The sequence below is a fragment of the Rhamphochromis sp. 'chilingali' genome (genome assembly GCF_963969265.1).
Source record: "Rhamphochromis sp. 'chilingali' genome assembly, chromosome: 16".
Taxonomy (NCBI): Eukaryota; Metazoa; Chordata; class Actinopteri; order Cichliformes; family Cichlidae; genus Rhamphochromis; species Rhamphochromis sp. 'chilingali'.
In genome coordinates this window covers 31,791,686-31,813,025 of record NC_137943.1, presented here as the reverse complement: position 1 = coordinate 31,813,025, position 21,340 = coordinate 31,791,686, and the positions used below count along the sequence as shown (strand labels likewise).

At 38.7% G+C, this 21,340-nt stretch overlaps 2 protein-coding genes across 2 annotated transcripts; both read left to right on the top strand.

Moving 5' to 3' along the window:
* Positions 1–49: 49 nt before the first annotated feature.
* LOC308383522 (tripartite motif-containing protein 16-like) lies at positions 50–2,174 on the top strand (the record flags this gene model as incomplete). The annotated part of the gene is made up of 1 exon (XM_080861556.1): positions 50–2,174. One exon carries the CDS (start codon positions 50–52, stop codon positions 1,703–1,705), a length of 1,656 nt encoding a protein of 551 aa, XP_080717682.1. The 3' UTR covers positions 1,706–2,174.
* Positions 2,175–7,851: 5,677 nt separating this feature from the next.
* Positions 7,852–20,850, top strand: LOC308383595 (uncharacterized protein). The gene is made up of 2 exons (XM_080861638.1): positions 7,852–11,036; positions 18,684–20,850. Exons 1-2 carry the CDS (start codon positions 9,372–9,374, stop codon positions 20,379–20,381), a joined length of 3,363 nt encoding a protein of 1,120 aa, XP_080717764.1. The 5' UTR covers positions 7,852–9,371; the 3' UTR covers positions 20,382–20,850.
* Positions 20,851–21,340: the final 490 nt, after the last annotated feature.

The following is a 21,340-nucleotide window of genomic DNA, read 5'->3' as shown; positions in this document are numbered from 1 at the left end:
AAGTGAAACTGTCTGACAGTCACTGAGAGACGGTGAAACGGCACAGCACATGAATCAAATGGATCAAACAAAAATCTGCTGTTCAGTCTGTTTGGATCTACTGAAGGATCCGGTGACTATTCCCTGTGGACACAGCTACTGCATGAACTGTATTAAAAGCTTCTGGGATGAAGAGGAAAAGAAGAAAATCTACAGCTGCCCTCAGTGCAGACAGACTTTCACACCGAGGCCTGTCCTGGTGAAAAACACCATGTTAGCAGATTTAGTGGAGGAGCTGAAGAAGACTGGACTCCAAGCTGCTCCTGCTGATCACTGCTATGCTGGACCTGAAGATGTGGCCTGTGATGTCTGCACTGGAAGAAAAATGAAAGCCTTCAAGTCCTGTTTATTCTGTCTGGCATCTTACTGTGAGAAACACCTTCAGACTCATTATGATATACCTACATTTAAGAAACACAAGCTGGTGGAGCCCTCCAAGAAGCTCCAGGAGAACATCTGCTCTCGTCATGATGAGGTGATGAAGATGTTCTGCCGTACTGATCAGCAGAGTATCTGTTATCTCTGCTCTGTGGATGAACATAAAGGCCACGACACAGTCTCAGCTGCAGCAGAAAGGACTGAGAGGCAGAGAGAGCTGGAGGTGAGTCGACAAAACATCCAGCAGAGAATCCAGGACAGAGAGAAAGATGTGAAGCTGCTTCAACAGGAGGTGGAGGCCATCAATCAGTCTGCTGATCAAACAGTGGAGCACAGTGAGAAGATCTTCACTGAGCTGATCCATCTCATCCAGAAAAGAAGCTCTGATGTGAAGCAGCAGATCAGATCCCAGCAGGAAACTGAAGTGAGTCGAGTCAAAGAGCTTCAGGAGAAGCTGGAGCAGGAGATCACTGAGCTGAAGAGGAAAGATGCTGAGCTGAAGCAGCTCTCACACACAGAGGATCACATCCAGTTTCTACACAACTACCCCTCACTGTCAGCACTCAGTGAGTCTACAGACTCATCCAGCATCAATATCCGTCCTCTGAGCTACTTTGAGGATGTGACAGCAGCTGTGTCAGAGGTCAGAGATAAACTACAGGACATTCTGAGAGAGGAACGGACAAACATCTCACTGACAGTCACTGAAGTGGATGTTTTACTGTTGGATCCACCAGAGCCAAAGACCAGAGCTGGATTCTTAAAATATTCATGTGAAATCACACTAGATCCAAACACAGGATACAAACTGCTGTTATTATCAGAGGGGAACAGAAAAGCAGAATTTATGAAACAAAAACATTATTCTGATCATCCAGACAGATTTACTTCGTATAAACAGGTCCTGAGTAGAGAGAGTCTGACTGGACGTTGTTACTGGGAGGTGGAGAGGAAAGGGAGAGTTGATGTAGCAGTCGCATACAAGAATATCAGCAGAAAAGGAGGTTATGAATGTTTATTTGGACATAATGACAAATCTTGGTCATTAAATTGTGACAACAACTGTTTTACATGTTGGTACAACAACATCCAAACTTGTGTCTCAGGTCCTCGTTCCTCCAGAGTAGGAGTGTACCTGGATCACAGAGCAGGTATTTTGTCCTTCTACAGCGTCTCTGAAACCATGACTCTCCTCCACAGAGTCCAGACCACATTCACTCAGCCGCTCTATGCTGGACTTCGGCTTTACTTTGTTGGAGCCACAGCTGAGTTGATTAAGCTCAAATAGACTGAAGTCTTTCATATTGTGGGTTTAAATCTGTATTTTAGTTTCATTTTATTTTCTCTCCATCATTTCTGCACAGAGATCAGCTGTCAGTCAAACATTATGGGTGGTACCTCCACATCTTCTAGTTGTTCTCTTGATGTTTCTGAGTTTTTAAAGGAGATCTTTCCTGTGACTGTTTATGGAGGCTATCACTGCTCATCATCATTTTGATTTACTAAAATATTTCTCCACATGAAAATGTAAACTTCTCTATCCTCTAAATGTTTCTGGAATATTTGTATTGAAAAATGTCGACATTTCTCTTTATGAGTATGGCAGACCATGTGTGTGTGTTTGTGTTTGTTTTTGTCAAAATCATCAAACAAATGAGGAAAAACTGTGATTTTAATGAATGAATTCATATATTGTGTTGATGTTTTATTGTGTGAATAAACTGGAAGGTTTGACTATAAATCAAACTTTGAACAAAGTCTTTTCTTCTGTCTTCATTCCAGGATCTCACTCAAATCTGATGCAGAAAATATGAAACTAATCTGAGAGAATAACTGAAGCAGTTTTCCTCCTGAAGCATCACAAAGTTCAGAGTTCATGTTTAGAGCAGAAGATTCAGCAGTCGCTCTGTGACCTTTCAACTTTCTTCACTAAAACAGCTTCATTACAGAGAAACAAGTCACATTTTCTTCATGTTCTTAAGTCCTTTCAAATGTTTTTAATGGTCCTTGAATGCAGCATCAGTGTCGCAGGTTTAAAAGGTCACTTTCTGTTGTGTTCAAAGATTTCCTTCAGATATGGTCTTTAATCAGTAAAGCCAGTGATACAGCAGTGTCATTAGCTGTGTTATTGGCACCAGGCTGTGTTTATGTATGTATTTAATTCTGTCTGAGGATGTCTTCAGCATGAAATGATCATTTGCTCAGCTGCTGTGTCTCAAACGACTCCTACAGTCTTTGCTTATGTGACCAACTTTTAAACAACCAAAACAAATTCCCCTTTCCTTGATAAAAGTCAACTTATCCCGATGCATTTTAGCTTTAAACTGCTTACAATTCTCTAGTAAATGATTGCTGTGTGAACAAAACAAACAACTATGCAGAACAGTGGAATTTGTTCTGCTTCCAGTTGATTGAGTTTTGACTCCTGGAACTGTACTGACATTAGTGGCAAAACTACTTCCCTTTTTTCTTTGCTTGGTGGAACTTGAAACTTTAAAGCTGTTTCCAGATTGTGAGTCTTGGATGTTGCCAAACACTGGATCTTATGCTACTTTCACCTGTTTTATTATGAAGGCAACCAGATCAGTGAACACTGCTCTGTGACCATTTTGTTCCTGCAGTTCATAGGCAACAACTCTCCATTTTTCACTCAATTTGTATGGAAGTTTCATAACAATCATTCTCTTGAAGTGTCTGTGTGGTGCAGCTGGTCTGGTCTGTCCAGGCTGCACCACACAGACACTTCCAATCACCACACATCAAAGTACAAAGCGTATGATGTCATCACATTCTGTGTTAGGAAGTCACATTTAGGAGTTAAATTCATTGTTCATCATACTCAAGAAATCTTTCTGTTATCTTGATTAACTTATCCCAACATTGTCAATCAGACTAAGTGATCACATGACGCTAGTTATCAACTCTATAAGGTAAATCAGGGTTTCCCATTTTAGCTACTAGCCTGTTTACATGAAAGGGGTGGCGTTGGGGGCATTTGACCAATCACATAGAGAGCAGCAGAACAGCTGACTTTACAAAGAAAGATAAAACTATAAACATGAACAGGTTAAACACTTGTATTAATAAAGTTCAAATAGGAACTAAAAGTTCTTTTGCTGAGCTCTGTTGATGTTTACCAGTCTGGGAGAAAATACAAGCATAAATACAAAAATGGCCGTGGATATACTGGGAAAAGCATGTCGAATGATGAGCAGTGATACAGGAGACCAAGAGGAATTGCTCAGATAAGATTAAATGCTTTCATGGACGAGGACATGCTAGGGACAAGCGTTGCAGACAAAAGAAAAAAACGAGATTAATGTTTATAGAGGAATTCAAAATGTTGTGAAATTGTTCTGCAGACAAATGGGAAAAGTCAAAGAACGAAGTTGAATTTAAGAATCTAAACTGATTAGACTACTGATGCTCATCAATGGAAAGATCCTCCCACTATCCATGGCACAGCAGTCCAAAGGGATCTTTCAGGTACTAACGTATTAACGTCATTAATATTCGCTTGTCCTGCTGCAGACTTTTCTATCCAATCTAACAGTGAGAGCGAGCATGTGGTGCCCCACCCACTGGCTACAGGCCACATATTTCTGCAGATAAAGGCACCACCGTATTTGCCTTTATTCCGATGAAATGTCCTCTAAAGGACGCCCACACAATTGATGAGAAGTCAGAGACCAGATGCCGATATTGTAATTCCATTAGAAAAAAGGCTGCACTTAAGTAGGGAAGATATGTGTAGGGTTTTTAAGGCCATTGCAGTCCCAAATGGAGGCAGATGGGGTATGTGAAGTTCAATATCTGTGGGCTGAGCACCCTGATACCACAACTCAAGATTTCTGTTTCCGCGTTATCAAAGGTAGCCGGTCAGAATATTCTGGATAATCCTTCATAATTGATCAGAATTTGCCAAATAGACTTAACATGGTGTTAAGTCTGTCACATCATTTATGAAAGTCAAAGGTTAAAGTGTGATTTTCATCAAGAAGAACTTGAAAAGAGAAACTACATGACTATGACTCGACATTAGGCACAGACAGGAATGCTCAAGCGGTATTAGCTGTTTGAAGGTACATTAGGAAAATGTTGAACGTAGTGCACAACAAGCACCTTATTTCCTCCACAGAAGGTTGATAATTAACCTTTAACCTCCATCACTGTGATGTGTGAATACTTCTGCTACTTTACGAACTATTGTAATCATAAAACACTTTTAAAATCTGTATACTCCAATGATTTAAAAACAATAATACAGCAAACATTTAAAACCAATCTCATGACCAAGGGCGCTGCTGGCTTCAGGACCATGCAATAATCCATGTGTGGTTTGTATTTGTATTATAATACAGTCTGTAAGAAAGCCTTTTGTTATATTATTGAGAATATTGATCAACTAATTGTGATGGTGATGGTGCTCATCCGTCTTTTATCAGTCACTGCATTTTAACACAGTTTGCTCACCGTAAATTCCAGTTTCTGGTCACTGAAACCAGTCAGACCTGAGCTCCTGGGAGCCTCCCTCAGGTGAATGGTGGTTTTTAAACTTCGTACCGCTTACAAAACTTCCCCAGCAGAACAATTGGTTTCAGGTTTATTCCTGTAAAGAGTCTGTACATGATAGATAGTTGTTGTTGTTTTTTAAATATCGGACACATAATCAGGAAAACACAAAAGGGAAACATTTGTCTTCTTTCTTTTTCATTTTCCCAGCACTAGTTTATTACATCATAGCTTAAAACACTGATTCCAGTATTCAACTAGTTATACATCATTTCCATCCCTTCTTCTTACTGTGTTGAGCCATCAGAGATGCTTCATATTTCCATGTTTTACAGGATTGTCTGCCTGGAGTCTGTCGTCATTGTGCTTAAATAGTAGTTTTGACTTTTCATATAAATGTCAGGATAGGCAGCATCTTCTTTAACTAGTTCAAGCTGCCAAAATTAATCCAGAATTAAATTTTAATCCTTATAAAAGGCTGAAAATAATTGTTCTGAATCCAAAACAGTTAGATGTAGTTTGTTAATTTCCCTCGTTTTGTTATTACCCTAGAGTAGCGTTGGTGTATCTTTTCTCTCTCAGTTAATATTTATTATAAACATTCATCATAACAGCATATATGCAATTACTGGTTACTTTGTTAGGTACACCTTGTTTATAGCAGGTATGACCCCTGTTGCTGACAGAACTGCGTCATGAAGTCATGTTCATTAATTGTTGACTTGAATCTGCCGTTCCACCTCATCCCAAAGATGCTCTATTGGAGTACAGTGAACTCATCTTCATGTTCAAGAAACCAGTTTGAGATGATTTGAGATGATTTTGAGATGGAGTGGTAAAGTCTATGTTTTTAGGGGAAATCACTGAAAAAGAAATCATTGTAGCAGAATCTAAAAACAAGACATCCATGATGGGTTAGACATGGTCATCGTAAAAAAGACCTTGGATTGTATAATCAAACCTCTATGTTATATTTTTAATCTCTCATTTTATTCGGCTGTATTTCCTGACCGAATGAAAGTGGTAAAAGTTATCCCACTTTATAAATCGGGAGACAGACATAGTTTTAATAATTATAGACCAATATCATTGCTATCACAGTTTTCTAAAGTGCTTGAAAAACTCTTTGCACAAAGATTTGATAGTTTCATTGAAAAACATCAACTGTTAAGCGAAAGTCAGTACGGATTTCGACGGAACAGATCAACAGCAATAGCATTAATGAGTACTATTGAAGACATTTCATCAGCAACACATCATAATAAATATACTATTCATTGATTTAAGAAAAGCTTTTGACACTCTGCAACACTCCATCTTGATTTCTAAGTTAAGAACTTATGGTGTGAGAGGAATAGTATTGAACTGGTTAAGCAGCTATTTACATAATAGGTTTCAGTATGTGCAGTGTTTAGGCAATTCATCTGATAGAATGAAAATAGAATGTGGGGTCCCTCAAGGTTCTGTTTTAGGACCAAAACTTTTTAATTTATATATAAATGACATTTGTGATGTGTCAAAAATGTTGAATTTTGTTTTGTTTGCAGACTATACAAATTTTTATTGTTCCGGAGAGAACTTGAAAGAATTGGCTAAAATTATGGTTATTGAAATGAAAAAAATGAAAAAATGGTTTGATGTAAATGAGTTATCACTGAATTTGGAAAAAACAAAGTTTATGATATTCGGAAACCGTGTAAAGGAGGAAGAGATAGTATTATCTATAGAGGGAGTATTAATTGAAAGAGTGACAGAATTCCGTTTTCTGGGTGTAATAGTGGATGACAAGTTAACATGGAAATCACATATTGAACATGTTAAAAAAAAGTTGGCTAAAAGTATTTATATCCTGGGTAATGTTAGATATATATTAGATTACCACTTAGAGCCCCCAAGAGCAGCCAGTTGGCTTTTCTACCTTTAAAACCTACCTTTAAAACCTAGGGTAGAAAGGTAGAAGCCTGGCCGGCTGGTGGTAATGAGAATATTATATTTTTCATTGTTTCTACCCTATCTGAGCTATTGTGTTGAAGTATGGGGGAATACATACGTGACTAATATGAAACCATTATATTTATTACAGAAGAGAGCGCTTCGAATTATGCATATTGTTAAATATAGAGAACACACTAATAATTTGTTTATAAAATCGAAATTGTTAAAACTAGAAGACATAGTGAAATTACAGACTTTAACTATTATGTTTAGGGCGAAAAATAAAACACTACCTCTTAAGTTACAAAGTTTATTTGTATTGTGTTCAGAAAATGGGGACGGCAGAAGGAAGTTTTATTTTAAGCACCAGTTTGCTCGAACCACACAAAGGCAAATGTGTCCAACAGTCATCGGCATAAGAAACTGGAATTCTCTCAGTGATCATCTTAAGTGTTGTATAAATGTTTCTCAATTTAAAATCTGCTATAAGAATAAAATGATAAACCAATATGAAGAAGTTGAAAAGAATAGAATTTAATTGCAGAAAAATGATCCTTTTAGTTTGATATTTAGTGGTATTGCTCATTGTTGAGTATATTGTTCTGTTTGCTTTGTTTTGTTATGTGCAGAAAATTGTCATAGTGTAATTTTGGTTGCCTACTTGTATTACCACAGATAGGGGGCAGGTATCAATAAGAATTGATTCTTCTTCCTGCTCCTTTTCATGCATGGAAACAGTGTTACTTTAATTGAAAGGAAGGTTGTGTATGGGAATGCATTACTGCTGTGTGAAACAAAAAAAGACTTTTCCCCCCATTCCATGCAAGGCCACCTGGGTTGGCTGGAAGACTGTTTACTTAGCCTAGCAGGGCGAAGGACACTGTCTCAGCTGAACTCTGGACACACACACACACACACACACACACACACACACACACACACACACACACACACACACACACACACACACATACACGTGTTGGATATGCACACACTGATCCCCCCTCCGTTTCCAAACGCCTTCGATGCTTGTGCCCTACCGGGGCAGATGGCAGTCGACTGGACCAGCGCAGACATGCTGCAGGACCGGATGCGCTGTCTACACCGGCTCTCTCTTACCCTTTACCCGCCCCTGTTGCTTGTCTTGTGTTTCTATGGTGTATTGATAGTCATGTGCTTTTTGTGCTGAGGTGTTTTTTCTGTTATCAAACTGTTCTCCCACTAGGAGCTCAGTCTGAGTGGAGTTTTTTTTCTCCTCCTCTTACCTCATGTTATATATTTTTGTTGTTTTTTCCTATCAGCCTACCTTTCTGACATGTCTCCCCAATGTGATGTTTGTGTAAAGTTGGTCAGAAGGTTTCTCTGTAAGTGTGCATGCGCCATTAGCGTGCTGCCTGCTGTAACCCTAATTTCCTTCGGGATTAATGAAGTATTCTGATTCTGATTTACCCATTAAGATTTTAAATGAACGATAAACAAAGGCCAAGAAAACTGAGTTAAACTCCTGAGTCTACTATATATTTGCACCATGAAGAAATGAATTCTTTGCACCAGTAATAAATAATCAAATATATCAAATTATCATCAATATTTAAATAAATGAACCATCGCACCAAACAAAACAACAATTCAACAGACAGTTCTATAAACCTGTGGATGATTCAAAGTGCTGCTATAACTGCACAACAAAACTGCAGTGAGAAAAGCTTTGGATGTTCAGTTTAGTTATAATGACAGTTAAACAACTAAAATACTCGATTAAGTAGGTGAGAAAAAGTTACATTTACTGGATCAGTTTAAGACCAAAATACATTTGAATGAATTACTGACATGGACACTTTGTGAAAAATTACTAAACAGTTCAGGCAAAATTTTACTAAAACCTTGAATTAAACTTGAAAGTTTTCATTTAAATTCCACTGTGACTGTGTACACAGGAAAAACTACAAAATAATGTTTGTTTGTTTGTTTTTGTAAACACTGTGGACCGATCTGCATTTGTTGTTGCTAAATTTAAATATTTGTTACTATTTAATGATCATAATCTCATTTGAACATAGGTTTGATTTAGTGGAGTCAGTTGTTCCCATGCATCATTCTGTAAGTGTGAGAATGAACTAAGATTAGAAAATGTCAAAATATAAAGTTTGATTTATTTTTATTCATCACAGCATCCTAAACTTTGCTGAACTTTTTGAAATATAAAATGAACTCACTGAGTGTTGACTGTCAAATTTCAAAGCACCAAGTAAAGATAAACTATTAAACTTTAACTGGGTCAGACTTGTTACTGCATGATGTAATCACACATACCACACCCTGCATCATGTGATTGGCTCTTGGTCGCTCTGTAAGAATATATCTCCCTTCACAGATGTGTCTGTATCAGGATGGGTCTAAAGGTGAACAAGAGCAGAGATCTGTTTCCCTTCAGAGCACAGAGGTTTCTGTTCAGAGGAAGTGAAACTGTCTGACAGTCACTGAGAGACGGTGAAACGGCACAGCACATGAATCAAATGGATCAAACAAAAATCTGCTGTTCAGTCTGTTTGGATCTACTGAAGGATCCGGTGACTATTCCCTGTGGACACAGCTACTGCATGAACTGTATTAAAAGCTTCTGGGATGAAGAGGAAGAGAAGAAAATCTACAGCTGCCCTCAGTGCCGGAGGACTTTCACAGCGAGGCCTGTCCTGGTGAAAAACACCATGTTAGCAGATTTAGTGGAGGAGCTGAAGAAGACTGGACTCCAAGCTGCTCCTGCTGATCACTGCTATGCTGGACCTGAAGATGTGGCCTGTGATGTCTGCACTGGAAGAAAAATGAAAGCCTTCAAGTCCTGTTTATTCTGTCTGGCATCTTACTGTGAGAAACACCTTCAGCCTCATTATGATTCACCTACATTCAAGAAACACAAGCTGGTGGAGCCCTCCAAGAAGCTCCAGGAGAACATCTGCTCTCGTCATGATGAGGTGATGAAGATGTTCTGCCGTACTGATCAGCAGAGTATCTGTTATCTCTGCTCTGTGGATGAACATAAAGGCCACGACACAGTCTCAGCTGCAGCAGAAAGGACTGAGAGGCAGAGAGAGCTGGAGGTGAGTCGACAAAACATCCAGCAGAGAATCCAGGACAGAGAGAAAGATGTGAAGCTGCTTCAACAGGAGGTGGAGGCCATCAATCAGTCTGCTGATCAAACAGTGGAGCACAGTGAGAAGATCTTCACTGAGCTGATCCATCTCATCCCGAAAAGAAGCTCTGATGTGAAGCAGCAGATCAGATCCCAGCAGGAAACTGAAGTGAGTCGAGTCAAAGAGCTTCAGGAGAAGCTGGAGCAGGAGATCACTGAGCTGAAGAGGAAAGATGCTGAGCTGAAGCAGCTCTCACACACAGAGGATCACATCCAGTTTCTACACAACTACCCCTCACTGTCAGCACTCAGTGAGTCTACAGACTCATCCAGCATCAATATCCGTCCTCTGAGCTACTTTGAGGATGTGACAGCAGCTGTGTCAGAGGTCAGAGATAAACTACAGGACATTCTGAGAGAGGAACGGACAAACATCTCACTGACAGTCACTGAAGTGGATGTTTTAGTGCCAGATCCACCAGCAGAGCCAAAGACCAGAGCTGAATTCTTAAAATATTCGCGTAACATCACACTGGATCCAAACACAGCAAACAAACTGCTGTTATTATCAGAGGGGAACAGAAAAGCAACAGCAGTGATTCAACAACAGTCTTATTCTGATCATCCAGACAGATTCACTTGGTGGTTTCAGGTTCTGAGTAGAGAGAGTCTGACTGGACGTTGTTACTGGGAGGTGGAGTGGAGAGGGGAAGGAGTTTGTGTAGCAGTCGCATACAAGAATATCAGCAGAAAAGGAGGTTATGAATGTGTTTTTGGATGTAATGACAAATCTTGGGTATTAAATTGTAACAACAACAGTTTTACATGTTGGTACAACAACATCAAAACTCGTGTCTCAGGTCCTCGTTCCTCCAGAGTAGGAGTGTACCTGGATCACAGAGCAGGTATTTTGTCCTTCTACAGCGTCTCTGAAACCATGACTCTCCTCCACAGAGTCCAGACCACATTCACTCAGCCGCTCTATGCTGGACTGTTGGTTTACGATGATTATGGAGACACAGCTGAGTTGATTAAGCTCAAATAGACTGAAGTCTTTCATATTGTGGGTTTAAATCTGTATTTTAGTTTCATTTTATTTTCTCTCCATCATTTCTGCACAGAGATCAGCTGTCAGTCAAACATTATGGGTGGTACCTCCACATCTTCTAGTTGTTCTCTTGATGTTTCTGAGTTTTTAAAGGAGATCTTTCCTGTGACTGTTTATGGAGGCTATCACTGCTCATCATCATTTTGATTTACTAAAATATTTCTCCACATGAAAATGTAAACTTCTCTATCCTCTAAATGTTTCTGGAATATTTGTCTTGAAAAATGTCGACATTTCTCTTCATGAGTATGGCAGACCATGTGTGTGTGTTTGTGTTTGTTTTGGTCAAAATCATCAAACAAATGAGGAAAAACTGTGATTTTAATGAATGAATTCATATATTGTGTTGATGTTTTATTGTGTGAATAAACTGGAAGGTTTGACTATAAATCAAACTTTGAACAAAGTCTTTTCTTCTGTCTTCATTCCAGGATCTCACTCAAATCTGATGCAGAAAATATGAAACTAATCTGAGAGAATAACTGAAGCAGTTTTCCTCCTGAAGCATCACAAAGTTCAGAGTTCATGTTTAGAGCAGAAGATTCAGCAGTCGCTCTGTGACCTTTCAACTTTCTTCACTAAAACAGCTTCATTACAGAGAAACAAGTCACATTTTCTTCATGTTCTTAAGTCCTTTCAAATGTTTTTAATGGTCCTTGAATGCAGCATCAGTGTCGCAGGTTTAAAAGGTCACTTTCTGTTGTGTTCAAAGATTTCCTTCAGATATGGTCTTTAATCAGTAAAGCCAGTGATACAGCAGTGTCATTAGCTGTGTTATTGGCACCAGGCTGTGTTTATGTATGTATTTAATTCTGTCTGAGGATGTCTTCAGCATGAAATGATCATTTGCTCAGCTGCTGTGTCTCAAACGACTCCTACAGTCTTTGCTTATGTGACCAACTTTTAAACAACCAAAACAAATTCCCCTTTCCTTGATAAAAGTCAACTTATCCCGATGCATTTTAGCTTTAAACTGCTTACAATTCTCTAGTAAATGATTGCTGTGTGAACAAAACAAACAACTATGCAGAACAGTGGAATTTGTTCTGCTTCCAGTTGATTGAGTTTTGACTCCTGGAACTGTACTGACATTAGTGGCAAAACTACTTCCCTTTTTTCTTTGCTTGGTGGAACTTGAAACTTTAAAGCTGTTTCCAGATTGTGAGTCTTGGATGTTGCCAAACACTGGATCTTATGCTACTTTCACCTGTTTTATTATGAAGGCAACCAGATCAGTGAACACTGCTCTGTGACCATTTTGTTCCTGCAGTTCATAGGCAACAACTCTCCATTTTTCACTCAATTTGTATGGAAGTTTCATAACAATCATTCTCTTGAAGTGTCTGTGTGGTGCAGCTGGTCTGGTCTGTCCAGGCTGCACCACACAGACACTTCCAATCACCACACATCAAAGTACAAAGCGTATGATGTCATCACATTCTGTGTTAGGAAGTCACATTTAGGAGTTAAATTCATTGTTCATCATACTCAAGAAATCTTTCTGTTATCTTGATTAACTTATCCCAACATTGTCAATCAGACTAAGTGATCACATGACGCTAGTTATCAACTCTATAAGGTAAATCAGGGTTTCCCATTTTAGCTACTAGCCTGTTTACATGAAAGGGGTGGCGTTGGGGGCATTTGACCAATCACATAGAGAGCAGCAGAACAGCTGACTTTACAAAGAAAGATAAAACTATAAACATGAACAGGTTAAACACTTGTATTAATAAAGTTCAAATAGGAACTAAAAGTTCTTTTGCTGAGCTCTGTTGATGTTTACCAGTCTGGGAGAAAATACAAGCATAAATACAAAAATGGCCGTGGATATACTGGGAAAAGCATGTCGAATGATGAGCAGTGATACAGGAGACCAAGAGGAATTGCTCAGATAAGATTAAATGCTTTCATGGACGAGGACATGCTAGGGACAAGCGTTGCAGACAAAAGAAAAAAACGAGATTAATGTTTATAGAGGAATTCAAAATGTTGTGAAATTGTTCTGCAGACAAATGGGAAAAGTCAAAGAACGAAGTTGAATTTAAGAATCTAAACTGATTAGACTACTGATGCTCATCAATGGAAAGATCCTCCCACTATCCATGGCACAGCAGTCCAAAGGGATCTTTCAGGTACTAACGTATTAACGTCATTAATATTCGCTTGTCCTGCTGCAGACTTTTCTATCCAATCTAACAGTGAGAGCGAGCATGTGGTGCCCCACCCACTGGCTACAGGCCACATATTTCTGCAGATAAAGGCACCACCGTATTTGCCTTTATTCCGATGAAATGTCCTCTAAAGGACGCCCACACAATTGATGAGAAGTCAGAGACCAGATGCCGATATTGTAATTCCATTAGAAAAAAGGCTGCACTTAAGTAGGGAAGATATGTGTAGGGTTTTTAAGGCCATTGCAGTCCCAAATGGAGGCAGATGGGGTATGTGAAGTTCAATATCTGTGGGCTGAGCACCCTGATACCACAACTCAAGATTTCTGTTTCCGCGTTATCAAAGGTAGCCGGTCAGAATATTCTGGATAATCCTTCATAATTGATCAGAATTTGCCAAATAGACTTAACATGGTGTTAAGTCTGTCACATCATTTATGAAAGTCAAAGGTTAAAGTGTGATTTTCATCAAGAAGAACTTGAAAAGAGAAACTACATGACTATGACTCGACATTAGGCACAGACAGGAATGCTCAAGCGGTATTAGCTGTTTGAAGGTACATTAGGAAAATGTTGAACGTAGTGCACAACAAGCACCTTATTTCCTCCACAGAAGGTTGATAATTAACCTTTAACCTCCATCACTGTGATGTGTGAATACTTCTGCTACTTTACGAACTATTGTAATCATAAAACACTTTTAAAATCTGTATACTCCAATGATTTAAAAACAATAATACAGCAAACATTTAAAACCAATCTCATGACCAAGGGCGCTGCTGGCTTCAGGACCATGCAATAATCCATGTGTGGTTTGTATTTGTATTATAATACAGTCTGTAAGAAAGCCTTTTGTTATATTATTGAGAATATTGATCAACTAATTGTGATGGTGATGGTGCTCATCCGTCTTTTATCAGTCACTGCATTTTAACACAGTTTGCTCACCGTAAATTCCAGTTTCTGGTCACTGAAACCAGTCAGACCTGAGCTCCTGGGAGCCTCCCTCAGGTGAATGGTGGTTTTTAAACTTCGTACCGCTTACAAAACTTCCCCAGCAGAACAATTGGTTTCAGGTTTATTCCTGTAAAGAGTCTGTACATGATAGATAGTTGTTGTTGTTTTTTAAATATCGGACACATAATCAGGAAAACACAAAAGGGAAACATTTGTCTTCTTTCTTTTTCATTTTCCCAGCACTAGTTTATTACATCATAGCTTAAAACACTGATTCCAGTATTCAACTAGTTATACATCATTTCCATCCCTTCTTCTTACTGTGTTGAGCCATCAGAGATGCTTCATATTTCCATGTTTTACAGGATTGTCTGCCTGGAGTCTGTCGTCATTGTGCTTAAATAGTAGTTTTGACTTTTCATATAAATGTCAGGATAGGCAGCATCTTCTTTAACTAGTTCAAGCTGCCAAAATTAATCCAGAATTAAATTTTAATCCTTATAAAAGGCTGAAAATAATTGTTCTGAATCCAAAACAGTTAGATGTAGTTTGTTAATTTCCCTCGTTTTGTTATTACCCTAGAGTAGCGTTGGTGTATCTTTTCTCTCTCAGTTAATATTTATTATAAACATTCATCATAACAGCATATATGCAATTACTGGTTACTTTGTTAGGTACACCTTGTTTATAGCAGGTATGACCCCTGTTGCTGACAGAACTGCGTCATGAAGTCATGTTCATTAATTGTTGACTTGAATCTGCCGTTCCACCTCATCCCAAAGATGCTCTATTGGAGTACAGTGAACTCATCTTCATGTTCAAGAAACCAGTTTGAGATGATTTGAGATGATTTTGAGATGGAGTGGTAAAGTCTATGTTTTTAGGGGAAATCACTGAAAAAGAAATCATTGTAGCAGAATCTAAAAACAAGACATCCATGATGGGTTAGACATGGTCATCGTAAAAAAGACCTTGGATTGTATAATCAAACCTCTATGTTATATTTTTAATCTCTCATTTTATTCGGCTGTATTTCCTGACCGAATGAAAGTGGTAAAAGTTATCCCACTTTATAAATCGGGAGACAGACATAGTTTTAATAATTATAGACCAATATCATTGCTATCACAGTTTTCTAAAGTGCTTGAAAAACTCTTTGCACAAAGATTTGATAGTTTCATTGAAAAACATCAACTGTTAAGCGAAAGTCAGTACGGATTTCGACGGAACAGATCAACAGCAATAGCATTAATGAGTACTATTGAAGACATTTCATCAGCAACACATCATAATAAATATACTATTCATTGATTTAAGAAAAGCTTTTGACACTCTGCAACACTCCATCTTGATTTCTAAGTTAAGAACTTATGGTGTGAGAGGAATAGTATTGAACTGGTTAAGCAGCTATTTACATAATAGGTTTCAGTATGTGCAGTGTTTAGGCAATTCATCTGATAGAATGAAAATAGAATGTGGGGTCCCTCAAGGTTCTGTTTTAGGACCAAAACTTTTTAATTTATATATAAATGACATTTGTGATGTGTCAAAAATGTTGAATTTTGTTTTGTTTGCAGACTATACAAATTTTTATTGTTCCGGAGAGAACTTGAAAGAATTGGCTAAAATTATGGTTATTGAAATGAAAAAAATGAAAAAATGGTTTGATGTAAATGAGTTATCACTGAATTTGGAAAAAACAAAGTTTATGATATTCGGAAACCGTGTAAAGGAGGAAGAGATAGTATTATCTATAGAGGGAGTATTAATTGAAAGAGTGACAGAATTCCGTTTTCTGGGTGTAATAGTGGATGACAAGTTAACATGGAAATCACATATTGAACATGTTAAAAAAAAGTTGGCTAAAAGTATTTATATCCTGGGTAATGTTAGATATATATTAGATTACCACTTAGAGCCCCCAAGAGCAGCCAGTTGGCTTTTCTACCTTTAAAACCTACCTTTAAAACCTAGGGTAGAAAGGTAGAAGCCTGGCCGGCTGGTGGTAATGAGAATATTATATTTTTCATTGTTTCTACCCTATCTGAGCTATTGTGTTGAAGTATGGGGGAATACATACGTGACTAATATGAAACCATTATATTTATTACAGAAGAGAGCGCTTCGAATTATGCATATTGTTAAATATAGAGAACACACTAATAATTTGTTTATAAAATCGAAATTGTTAAAACTAGAAGACATAGTGAAATTACAGACTTTAACTATTATGTTTAGGGCGAAAAATAAAACACTACCTCTTAAGTTACAAAGTTTATTTGTATTGTGTTCAGAAAATGGGGACGGCAGAAGGAAGTTTTATTTTAAGCACCAGTTTGCTCGAACCACACAAAGGCAAATGTGTCCAACAGTCATCGGCATAAGAAACTGGAATTCTCTCAGTGATCATCTTAAGTGTTGTATAAATGTTTCTCAATTTAAAATCTGCTATAAGAATAAAATGATAAACCAATATGAAGAAGTTGAAAAGAATAGAATTTAATTGCAGAAAAATGATCCTTTTAGTTTGATATTTAGTGGTATTGCTCATTGTTGAGTATATTGTTCTGTTTGCTTTGTTTTGTTATGTGCAGAAAATTGTCATAGTGTAATTTTGGTTGCCTACTTGTATTACCACAGATAGGGGGCAGGTATCAATAAGAATTGATTCTTCTTCCTGCTCCTTTTCATGCATGGAAACAGTGTTACTTTAATTGAAAGGAAGGTTGTGTATGGGAATGCATTACTGCTGTGTGAAACAAAAAAAGACTTTTCCCCCCATTCCATGCAAGGCCACCTGGGTTGGCTGGAAGACTGTTTACTTAGCCTAGCAGGGCGAAGGACACTGTCTCAGCTGAACTCTGGACACACACACACACACACACACACACACACACACACACACACACACACACACACACACACACACACACACACACACACATACACGTGTTGGATATGCACACACTGATCCCCCCTCCGTTTCCAAACGCCTTCGATGCTTGTGCCCTACCGGGGCAGATGGCAGTCGACTGGACCAGCGCAGACATGCTGCAGGACCGGATGCGCTGTCTACACCGGCTCTCTCTTACCCTTTACCCGCCCCTGTTGCTTGTCTTGTGTTTCTATGGTGTATTGATAGTCATGTGCTTTTTGTGCTGAGGTGTTTTTTCTGTTATCAAACTGTTCTCCCACTAGGAGCTCAGTCTGAGTGGAGTTTTTTTTCTCCTCCTCTTACCTCATGTTATATATTTTTGTTGTTTTTTCCTATCAGCCTACCTTTCTGACATGTCTCCCCAATGTGATGTTTGTGTAAAGTTGGTCAGAAGGTTTCTCTGTAAGTGTGCATGCGCCATTAGCGTGCTGCCTGCTGTAACCCTAATTTCCTTCGGGATTAATGAAGTATTCTGATTCTGATTTACCCATTAAGATTTTAAATGAACGATAAACAAAGGCCAAGAAAACTGAGTTAAACTCCTGAGTCTACTATATATTTGCACCATGAAGAAATGAATTCTTTGCACCAGTAATAAATAATCAAATATATCAAATTATCATCAATATTTAAATAAATGAACCATCGCACCAAACAAAACAACAATTCAACAGACAGTTCTATAAACCTGTGGATGATTCAAAGTGCTGCTATAACTGCACAACAAAACTGCAGTGAGAAAAGCTTTGGATGTTCAGTTTAGTTATAATGACAGTTAAACAACTAAAATACTCGATTAAGTAGGTGAGAAAAAGTTACATTTACTGGATCAGTTTAAGACCAAAATACATTTGAATGAATTACTGACATGGACACTTTGTGAAAAATTACTAAACAGTTCAGGCAAAATTTTACTAAAACCTTGAATTAAACTTGAAAGTTTTCATTTAAATTCCACTGTGACTGTGTACACAGGAAAAACTACAAAATAATGTTTGTTTGTTTGTTTTTGTAAACACTGTGGACCGATCTGCATTTGTTGTTGCTAAATTTAAATATTTGTTACTATTTAATGATCATAATCTCATTTGAACATAGGTTTGATTTAGTGGAGTCAGTTGTTCCCATGCATCATTCTGTAAGTGTGAGAATGAACTAAGATTAGAAAATGTCAAAATATAAAGTTTGATTTATTTTTATTCATCACAGCATCCTAAACTTTGCTGAACTTTTTGAAATATAAAATGAACTCACTGAGTGTTGACTGTCAAATTTCAAAGCACCAAGTAAAGATAAACTATTAAACTTTAACTGGGTCAGACTTGTTACTGCATGATGTAATCACACATACCACACCCTGCATCATGTGATTGGCTCTTGGTCGCTCTGTAAGAATATATCTCCCTTCACAGATGTGTCTGTATCAGGATGGGTCTAAAGGTGAACAAGAGCAGAGATCTGTTTCCCTTCAGAGCACAGAGGTTTCTGTTCAGAGGAAGTGAAACTGTCTGACAGTCACTGAGAGACGGTGAAACGGCACAGCACATGAATCAAATGGATCAAACAAAAATCTGCTGTTCAGTCTGTTTGGATCTACTGAAGGATCCGGTGACTATTCCCTGTGGACACAGCTACTGCATGAACTGTATTAAAAGCTTCTGGGATGAAGAGGAAGAGAAGAAAATCTACAGCTGCCCTCAGTGCCGGAGGACTTTCACAGCGAGGCCTGTCCTGGTGAAAAACACCATGTTAGCAGATTTAGTGGAGGAGCTGAAGAAGACTGGACTCCAAGCTGCTCCTGCTGATCACTGCTATGCTGGACCTGAAGATGTGGCCTGTGATGTCTGCACTGGAAGAAAAATGAAAGCCTTCAAGTCCTGTTTATTCTGTCTGGCATCTTACTGTGAGAAACACCTTCAGCCTCATTATGATTCACCTACATTCAAGAAACACAAGCTGGTGGAGCCCTCCAAGAAGCTCCAGGAGAACATCTGCTCTCGTCATGATGAGGTGATGAAGATGTTCTGCCGTACTGATCAGCAGAGTATCTGTTATCTCTGCTCTGTGGATGAACATAAAGGCCACGACACAGTCTCAGCTGCAGCAGAAAGGACTGAGAGGCAGAGAGAGCTGGAGGTGAGTCGACAAAACATCCAGCAGAGAATCCAGGACAGAGAGAAAGATGTGAAGCTGCTTCAACAGGAGGTGGAGGCCATCAATCAGTCTGCTGATCAAACAGTGGAGCACAGTGAGAAGATCTTCACTGAGCTGATCCATCTCATCCCGAAAAGAAGCTCTGATGTGAAGCAGCAGATCAGATCCCAGCAGGAAACTGAAGTGAGTCGAGTCAAAGAGCTTCAGGAGAAGCTGGAGCAGGAGATCACTGAGCTGAAGAGGAAAGATGCTGAGCTGAAGCAGCTCTCACACACAGAGGATCACATCCAGTTTCTACACAACTACCCCTCACTGTCAGCACTCAGTGAGTCTACAGACTCATCCAGCATCAATATCCGTCCTCTGAGCTACTTTGAGGATGTGACAGCAGCTGTGTCAGAGGTCAGAGATAAACTACAGGACATTCTGAGAGAGGAACGGACAAACATCTCACTGACAGTCACTGAAGTGGATGTTTTAGTGCCAGATCCACCAGCAGAGCCAAAGACCAGAGCTGAATTCTTAAAATATTCGCGTAACATCACACTGGATCCAAACACAGCAAACAAACTGCTGTTATTATCAGAGGGGAACAGAAAAGCAACAGCAGTGATTCAACAACAGTCTTATTCTGATCATCCAGACAGATTCACTTGGTGGTTTCAGGTTCTGAGTAGAGAGAGTCTGACTGGACGTTGTTACTGGGAGGTGGAGTGGAGAGGGGAAGGAGTTTGTGTAGCAGTCGCATACAAGAATATCAGCAGAAAAGGAGGTTATGAATGTGTTTTTGGATGTAATGACAAATCTTGGGTATTAAATTGTAACAACAACAGTTTTACATGTTGGTACAACAACATCAAAACTCGTGTCTCAGGTCCTCGTTCCTCCAGAGTAGGAGTGTACCTGGATCACAGAGCAGGTATTTTGTCCTTCTACAGCGTCTCTGAAACCATGACTCTCCTCCACAGAGTCCAGACCACATTCACTCAGCCGCTCTATGCTGGACTGTTGGTTTACGATGATTATGGAGACACAGCTGAGTTGATTAAGCTCAAATAGACTGAAGTCTTTCATATTGTGGGTTTAAATCTGTATTTTAGTTTCATTTTATTTTCTCTCCATCATTTCTGCACAGAGATCAGCTGTCAGTCAAACATTATGGGTGGTACCTCCACATCTTCTAGTTGTTCTCTTGATGTTTCTGAGTTTTTAAAGGAGATCTTTCCTGTGACTGTTTATGGAGGCTATCACTGCTCATCATCATTTTGATTTACTAAAATATTTCTCCACATGAAAATGTAAACTTCTCTATCCTCTAAATGTTTCTGGAATATTTGTCTTGAAAAATGTCGACATTTCTCTTCATGAGTATGGCAGACCATGTGTGTGTGTTTGTGTTTGTTTTGGTCAAAATCATCAAACAAATGAGGAAAAACTGTGATTTTAATGAATGAATTCATATATTGTGTTGATGTTTTATTGTGTGAATAAACTGGAAGGTTTGACTATAAATCAAACTTTGAACAAAGTCTTTTCTTCTGTCTTCATTCCAGGATCTCACTCAAATCTGATGCAGAAAATATGAAACTAATCTGAGAGAATAACTGAAGCAGTTTTCCTCCTGAAGCATCACAAAGTTCAGAGTTCATGTTTAGAGCAGAAGATTCAGCAGTCGCTCTGTGACCTTTCAACTTTCTTCACTAAAACAGCTTCATTACAGAGAAACAAGTCACATTTTCTTCATGTTCTTAAGTCCTTTAAAATGTGTTTAATGGTCCTTGAATGCAGCATCAGTGTCGCAGGTTTAAAAGGTCACTTTCTGTTGTGTTCAAAGATTTCCTTCAGATATGGTCTTTAATCAGTAAAGCCAGTGATACAGCAGTGTCATTAGCTGTGTTATTGGCACCAGGCTGTGTTTATGTATGTATTTAATTCTGTCTGAGGATGTCTTCAGCATAAAATGATCATTTGCTCAGCTGCTGTGTCTCAAACGACTCCTACAGTCTTTGCTTATGTGA